General features: G+C 33.2%; 1 protein-coding gene across 2 annotated transcripts; it reads left to right on the forward strand.

Annotated features, from left to right (window-relative positions):
* Positions 1-4218: 4218 nt before the first annotated feature.
* Positions 4219-7392, forward strand: LOC107470028 (uncharacterized). Of its 2 annotated transcripts, none has more exons than XM_021132745.2 (6): positions 4219-4445; positions 4864-5087; positions 5178-5436; positions 6470-6649; positions 6754-6909; positions 7010-7392. In XM_021132745.2, the coding sequence occupies exons 1-6, from the start codon at positions 4416-4418 to the stop codon at positions 7181-7183; spliced, it is 1023 nt and encodes a 340-aa protein (XP_020988404.1). In that variant the 5' UTR covers positions 4219-4415; the 3' UTR covers positions 7184-7392. The 2 variants fall into 2 exon arrangements, with proteins under 2 accessions (XP_020988404.1, XP_015944899.1); XM_016089413.3 differs by having other exon boundaries at positions 4220-4445; positions 4846-5087.
* Positions 7393-9090: the final 1698 nt, after the last annotated feature.

A 9090-nucleotide genomic window follows, 5' to 3' on the forward strand; every position in this document is an offset into this window, starting at 1 on the left:
TAAAATAAAATACATAAATTAAATAGATATAAATCTGAAAATTATAAAATTTTATTAACAATTCAAATAAATTAGTACCATAAAACTAAATTTAATGTCTATTAAAAATAATTATCTGACCTTCTATTCTTCTAATTATTAATAATTTAAATAAAATAATACCCTATAACTTATTTTTTATTTATTTTAAGTAATTACTAACATCTTATTTTTCTAATTATTTTCTTGTCTTATTTATCATTTATACTTTTAATCAAATATATTAATAAACAAATAAACTAAATTAACTACCTAATTATACTTGGACTATTCAACAATTTAACATAATCTTTTCAATTGGAATTAACTACTAACCATCGAAAATAAAAAATTTAGAGTAATTTAGTATTATGAACATTAATTATGTATTGTGAAATAACCTAAAACCATAATGTAATTTATTTTTAAAGAAATAATCAAACTTTATTGTTAATTGTGAAATAACCTAAAATTATAATGCATTTTATTTTAAAACACCGTAAAAAAGACATATCTCTTTTGTTAATCAAAAGCTAGAAGGAAAAAATATGTGCCTAATAATGAGCAACTAAAATAGATAAAAATATTTAAAAAATAAAAAATATAATATATAATTAAATTAAAAGAAATAAATTAAATATATTACAAAAATTGTATCATAAACACAAGAGAGAGAAAGAGAGAAAAAAACAAATGAGTAAAAAATACATTATGATCTCGTATAAATAGATGACATTTAAAAAAATAAACTAATTAAATTAATTAATGTATTTCGTTATCATATTTATTATTTACTGAAATAATATGATATTTACTCCAATAAAATCAAATCAAATAATTAATATAATGAACTTAATTAATTAATTAATATAATTAATAATTATAATTAATTAGTTTATATAAATGATAATAAATTGTGAGATTTGAATGTATAATCAAAGTAATTAATTGATATCATTAATTAGTTATAATTGATTTGGTTTATTGAATTAAAAAAATAAATCGAGAAACACTCTCAAAAACATGCCACGTCAGCTCCATCATTAAGTGCAGAAATTCGATTTTTATATAATAGAATAGATTAACTAAGTCCTAGGTCTTTAAAATTACTAAATATATGTCATATAGGTCTCCAGATCAGGTTGAACCGGTTAACATAGGGGTGAGCACGGATAGTGAGTACCTGATTACCTGTCTGAATCCGAACCGAACCAATTAAATTGGTTCTGGAATCAACGGGTAATCGGGTTCAACCCGAACCAAATTGATGATCTTTGTTAGTGATTGGTTCGGGTATCGGTTCTGGGAGTGCAGAACCTGAACTAACCCGCGAACCCGATCATATATTAATTAAATAAAAAAATAAAAAATATATATATGACTTTTCCATTAGACAAAGATTATTCACTATTAATATGTTTGGATTTTAATGAGTTTAGTTTTTAATGTATTTGGTGTTTAACATGTTTGGATTATTTCTATTGATGTTACATGTTTATTGTACTTCTTGAATTTTTAAGATAAAAATTTGGTTATTTTTATGAATTTCAAAGTCATCGGGTACCCAATTACCCAAACCGAACTAATCTGTTCTTAATTGGTTTGGTTTGGTTCGAATATATGTACAAAAAAATGTAAATCCGAACCAATTATATTTTGATCGATTGGGTTCTAATTTTACCATGAATTCGAACTAAACTGACCCATGCTCACCCATAGGTTAACACGACACTCTCTCCTCTACGTGGATGTTGTATGTGTGATGTGTCAGGTAAAGCAACACATGTCGCGTTCAGAACAGATTAGTCCCTGGACATTGGCTAAAACGACATCGTTTTGGGACAACGCCAAACGATGCTATTTTGAGGGACAGATTCGTCCCTAAAGTCAAATAGGTCCCTAAAATTTTTGTTATAAGTCAAAAAGGTCCTTGATTTATAGTATATATGTCAAATTATTCCCTCGAATTAAGCAACTAGAACCATAACTAGAATCAAATCATGATGAAATTATTTAAAGTATGTCAAAATATGCAATCCAAAGCACATATCTCAAGTATAATTACAGTCAAACAATTAGAATTCATCAGTATCCTCATTTAGCATCTTGTTCTTTTGCATAACTTTAATCTTTTTATCTTTATTAATTGGGTGAATATCAGATTTCAAATTAGCAGAAGTGGGATCATACTAATATATTACCTTGTGGTCATGGTAACCTAAGTCTAAGAAAAATTTCTATAGGTCAAAGAAACAGATCAAGTCAATGTCTATTGAGAGAAATTTTTTTACTTTTCCATTAATGTGCACAAGTACCCTTATGTTGTCTCTAACAAAACTTTTACCATAGTGAAATACAGATACTATGTCTTTATTCATCTAAATACCAAAAGATAAAACTCTGTCACAAGTTAACTAAGCAATCAACACAATACAACATCATAATAGAATAAAAAATTCAAATATCTACATTGTTTTTGTTATTATCAAATATCTATCTGTAACCACTTCACAACTCTCACTTAAACTACACCTACAACAAATTATTTTTTATCTACCCTGAATGTATATCACATGCACGTTCATCATGCTTCACTTTTTACTGCCAATTTAATACGGCAAAAACCAACTTAACTTATCTCGAACAATGACAATATGCACGACACACCACCACCAAGTAGTTTCTGTACACACTGTCAAAGCACCGTTACGAACTTGGATAAACGTTAATGGGGTGAAGAATATGAAGGGTTAGGTTGTAAAATTTAGGTGAGAATTTGGGATAGTTGTAATTTTACAAAGAAAAAAAGAAGAGGATACGTTTTTTTATACAAAGTACCTACTTAAATTCAGGGATCTTTTTGACTTATAATAAAAATTTTAGGGAATCTTTTTGATTTATAACAAAAATTTTAGGGATCTATTTGACTTTAGAACATCAAAGTTTCGAGAACCAAAAAATAAAGGTAGGGACGAATTTGTCCCCTTAAAACAGCGTCGTTTGGCGTTGTCTCAAAACGACGTCGTTTTAGCTATGTGTCCAGGGACTAATCTATCCTGAGCACGACATGTGTTGCTTTACCTGATACGTCACACCTACAACCTCTGCGTAGGAGAGAGAGTGTTGTATTAACCGGTTCAACCTGACTTAAAAATCTATATATGGCATATATCTAGTAATCTTAGGAATTCGAAACTTAGTTAATTTTTCTAGAAGATAAATATGTTAAATCGCTAAATCTTTAGAGATCTATTTGAATATTACTCTTATTGTAATGAGTTCGAAATTCGAATGATTTCAATGTTACAATTTAAATAAAAGAAATTTCATATATACAAATAAGTATCGAGTGCTTTCAAATTCTAGACTATACAGTAGTATATATAATATATAATATATATAGTCAAGTGGTTTATTATTGAAGGAAAGTCACAAGCATGTCCTTTAACGAAGCGGGGCTGCACACTCATGAATCATGATATCGTTTTTCTTCGGTTATACTTTTCCAGGGAACAACAGAAAACGTTATGAAAATTGCCTGCGCTCAAAGATACTAATCCATAAAAATACATCTTTTTCAATAAAAAAATATTTGAGAGAATGAAATATGATCTCTCACCTTTAATTTTATAAGTGAGACTAAAATTAAATAAAAAAATAATAAAATATTAGATTAAATATTTAACAGCATTCAATTTTTATTTTACCGAAAAAGATCCACTCCTCTGATCCATAATCCATGGTGCTTAAATAAATTTGTATAGATATGGAAGAATTCAAATATTTGAATAAGATATTCTTACTCGTTTGTTTAAATATATATTGAAGAGTTCAAATTTTATTTTTTATAATAGATAAAATTAATAGTATTATAAAAAATAAAAAAATAATATTATATAATTATAAAAATTATTATTTTTGATTAATATTTTATTAATATAAAAATAGAATATTAATCAAATGTTAACCAATATTAATAAAAAATATTAATTCGATAACTTTTTCTTTTGAAATATCCATTGTCGTTAAACCGGAAAATTTGCCCAAAAATAAAAAGGGCAACGGTCGAAGTTTGCAATCTTACAGAAAAGCAGTAAAGCACTTTATTACCCTTTATTCATCAATTCGTTATCCACGCACGAGACCAAAAAGATATACATAAATAAATCTAAAAATAAGATAATTACTAAAATAAACAAATAAAAGAATTGAAGAAAGCTCCTAGTCACTCACTCTCACACCCTTTTTCATCATCATCGAAACCCTTTCGCTTTTCCTTCAATCTTCTTCCCTCTAAGGGTTTCAGCAATCAATGAGAGCTGAAAATCAGCTTTAGAATCCAAAAGAGTACCCCCAAAGATGCCTTTTCATTTTCATTCCTTTTGAGCTCGTCAACAATGGCCGATGATCTATCTTCCATCGCCAAGGTTAGTGTGTTTTTCCCCTTTCTTGTTTGGTTTTGTAATTTCCTGTTTTTTTATACTTCGGTCATGTGTCATGTTGGCTCTTACCATTCAAATCCTCCAAAAAACATGAGGTGAAAGATTCCCTTTTTGGTTTTGTTTTCTCATGAGGTGGCACGTGAGATTGTCCGATCTGGTTTCTTAAAATAACCTGAAATCGAATATGTGAGTGCATTTTTTGAATGCCAATGGGGTTGTGATGTAGATTCTGTTTGCATTTGGTTGGTTAGCTCAGTGTTATTAATCTCTATTTCATGTCCTGGATCAACATTGATGAAGTCTTTAATTGTTTATATATTTATGTGTGTGTAGTTGTTGTATACCATACATGTTGAATTAAATTATTGTACTATAATGTTTACAGGATGTTTTCCTTGTAAAGGGTTTGAAAAATACTACTTTGATATGGAGGATGGTCGTGTTGACCCTTGCTATGGTCTGTGGTGTGTATATATGTTCTATTTGTCTAAAGCAAATAGGCATAGGCACCGCCAGCAAGATTGGATTTTTAGATATCAAGATTGTTGACAAGCCGTGCCCGGAACCTAACATTGAACCTTGGGAGATTCCTTATGTTCACTACCCGAATCCCAAAACTTACAGCAGGTGAAGGATGGTGCACTGCTCAAACCTGAGATTTTAGTTGCCAAATCCGTGTGGATTTTACTGATGTTGCTTCTGTGGTGTGTTTGTTAGGGAGGAATGCGCTTGCAGCCCTGTGCGGTATTTCGCTATTCTGTCGATGCAGAGATCTGGGAGTGGATGGTTCGAGACATTTTTAAACAGTCATGCTAACATAAGCTCAAATGGGGAAATATTTTCAGTTAAGGCGAGGAGGAGTAATATGTCCACAATAACAGAGACGCTGGATACCATTTATAATCTAGACTGGGTCAGTAGCGCTTCAAAAAACGAGTGCACAGCTGCTGTTGGCTTGAAGTGGATGCTTAATCAGGTGGATGTTGTTTTGTTTACTACTGCCCCTATCTTTCATCAAATTTTTGTCTTGCGTGATGTTCATCTTTGTATCTATTTCTCCTTCTGATACGTGAGCCAAAATTGGACAAACTTGTGTTATTTGTGGACATTAAAAGTGCATTAGCATGTTGAATTCTTCCAATACTGAACCTCTTACGAATTCTGATATCATCTCTTGTCAGATGGTCGAAGAAACAAAAAATTGATTAATGGTATATCCATGTAATGGTTCAAAGTGTGTTTGTTCAATGAAGTACCTCTAGAGAATGCGGTGTGCCTTCTCACATGGCTTAAAGAGGCCTACATTTTTGTATCGCTTTAACCTTGCTTCTTTTTATGATGCCTTGTCCTCTGTCTGTGTTCATTTCTTTCTCACCATAATTTTTTTCCCTACGAAAAATATTACTGTTGTTGGTTGTTGTACTAAAAATAGAAAAGAGTGATGTACCTATAAATGGTGGTCTAGAAATCTTGAGATAAGCAGGAGTTATCTTTCAAAACCCTAATGGTCAAATTTATGCTTTACAACATGTATGCACCCTTCACTAGTTATATTTCTTCTTGCTATCGACTTATCATTTTCCTAATTGTTAAGCTTTTAGTAAATTGCCCTTTAACAGTTAGGTACCATATGATGCGGAAGCTCCTTTTCTACAAGTTGATTTTCAAAGGGGAGATACAATATTTGAACAGATACAGTTATATGTCACCCAGTTTTCCCCAATGTTCAGTGAATACTGTATTATGTTAGATACGTTTTTATTAATAGAATGTCTGCGTCATTCTACTTGAGCGACTATGCACTTGTTAAACTAGTTTCTGATGCGCAAAGACAAGATTTCATTCAATAAGCTTCCCTATATTTGCCCTCCCTCTCAATATTTTTGACATCTGGCTTTTAATTTTTAAATTGCATACACAGATACCAACATGGCACTAGATTCTTTCATGCATGATCATTTTAAGCTTATAAGGCATCTGATTATATCATAATCTATATTTTAATGCAGGGATTGATGCAGAATCATGAACAAATTGCTGAGTACTTCAGAATACATGGTGTTTCAGTCATATTTCTTTTCAGAAGGAATCTCTTGCGCCGGATGATTTCTGTAATTGCAAATGAGTACGATCGGAGTGCTAAGACATTAAATGGAACTCATAAATCCCATGTTCATTCGCCCAAGGAGGTCTCTCTCTCTCTCTCTGGAATGTGGCAAAATGCTTAATTGATTAACATAACATCATCAAAGACTTGATATTTCATGTTAATTGGTTATGACTATGCTTTCAGGCCGAAATACTTGCACAATACAAACCCAAACTCAATTCATCAATATTGATACAAAATTTGAAGCAAGTAAGCGAAACCACCAAGAAGGCTCTGGAGTATTTCAAGAGCACCAGACACATTCTCGTATATTACGAAGATGTCGTCAAGAACCGGACCGTAAGTCAAGAACCACATGTTGCTCGGTATCTGCTTCGTATTACTTTTATACATGCACATGACAAGCTCTTGATGATTCATTTCCTTCTCTTGTTTTCAGAAATTAATGGATGTTCAGGATTTTCTGAAGGTTCCTCGCATGGAACTAAAGACACGTCAGGTTAAGATACATAAAGGAACCTTATCCAGCCAAGTCGAAAATTGGAACGATGTAGAGAAGGCACTCACCGGAACACCATTCGAGAATTTCCTCCATGAAGATTACCGTAGATAACGCAGCTGGGTATGTACATACCTCATGCCCTCTTTGTCTTTTTTCTTTTCCCTCTATTTCCCTTAATGTAAGCCTTCCCCCTATTCTACGCGGCAAGAGCCAACAGGGACGACCGCCACCCTGTTGAAATTTTGGCCAGGGCTCCCTCATCTTTGTACTCAATCTTATGTTGCTAATTTGCCTGGTTATTCAATTTAATATTTAATTCATTCTTTGCATTTTTCTCACTTTTTTTTTTTTTTTACCTTTTTGTTCAACTCTTGTATTGGAGCTATAAGAGAACTTCTGTTTCAGTTTACATTTTCTTTGTCCCATCAAGTTTTTCTTTCCCCACAATCAGCAGATAGATATTTAAATCACTTCTTCCGTTTCCTTTGATCTGTCACCGTCTCTTTTTGGTATATCATTGTATCCTTATCAATGAATGTATCTATTAGATACATACCGTGACAGATAAAATGGGTGTGGAGAAAGAGAAATTTACGTTAGAAACCTCCAATATTGAACCAATTTGGGTTGGTCTAGTAGTCAGCTCACTCGTTCGCTTAAGCAAATGTCGAGGGATTCGAATCGCATATTGTGCATGCAGTAACCTATTGGTTAGTAGTAGACCCCTAAATAGAGTTCAAATTCGCGACGGATTAGTTCTTAGCCTGAATACCGGGTCAACCAAACAAAAGAGAAAGCTCCAATATTGTGAAAATTGCCAATAGAGAGCACAACTGAATTATTGTTTCACATTTTTTATAACGGTTAATTAATTTAGCTGCGCACAGCTGTAAACGTTTAAGGTTGTTACACAACAGCCTGTGTACATGTCATTTTCATTATTATATTATAATATTATCAGGTCACCAAAAATATTATAATATTATTACAGTAGTTCATGCCAACTCTGAAGTCTGAACCAAAGCTGGGAGTGAGTTGTAATAACTCTCAGGAAGTCTGAACCAAAGCTGGGAGTGAGTTGTAATAACTCTCAGGATTCACATTATGCTTTAAGTCAAATTGGAAATTTGAGGCCGCATAATGTCGTTTTTGGGTTCTTAGTAAAAAAATTAATTGTCTGCCGTGCAAGTAAACAACATCAATGAGTCCAAAGTCCATGACTCGATGTACTACGATTTCAAGTGAATATAGATAATTTAGTATATTAGGTATGAAATTTTGTGCATTTGATTTAGCTTTTTCGGAAAAAAAGGTGATTTTAAAAAAATTGCATTTTCACATATTTGTATAAATTCTGTAAAATAATAAGAAATAACTTTTTCTAACCAACTTGGATTAGTCTAATAGTTAGTTCACTACTGTTAAGTAAGTGTAGTAAGTTTGAATCTTGTCAGATACATGCAGTAATTTGAGGCCAAAACTAAGAAATAATTTTTTTGCTTTATCTTTTTAAGAAGCTAAATAGTATAGTTTTGTTCGGTTGTCGGGTTCTGGGCAGATCGGGTAGGCTGGTGAAGGGGTGAGGACGCCTTAACTTTGGTCGCACAGGTTGCGGGCTCGCCGAGTAGCCGGGTACTTGTCCTGGAGAGAGGATGAGGGGGGATGCCACCTGCAAAGACACTCCGACGCTCAAGTCAGCGATGTGCAGGCGGGCAGAATAATGAGGTGAAAGGATATGACGTACCTCGGGGGAAGAGCCAATCTTCCCCTTATATACATGTCAGTAGTGGGCCCCCTCATGGGGTCAGGCCCATATCCTCAAGGACGCTGTCCCATAGCTACGTGTGAGCCGTACGGGACGCGTGTCCGGGTTGGTTGAAGACCGCGTGACCGGGCCGGGTGGAGCTCGGGTCGGGTTGACCCGCGGGGATCTCGGGCCAGGCCGTAACAGTGCCCCCACGCGCCAGTGGTAGTCGTGGGAGCTATCAATGGCGTGTCGTCTCGTATCCCGTCTGTTC

Source organism: Arachis duranensis, chromosome 10, assembly GCF_000817695.3.
Source record: "Arachis duranensis cultivar V14167 chromosome 10, aradu.V14167.gnm2.J7QH, whole genome shotgun sequence".
NCBI lineage: Eukaryota > Viridiplantae > Streptophyta > Magnoliopsida > Fabales > Fabaceae > Arachis > Arachis duranensis.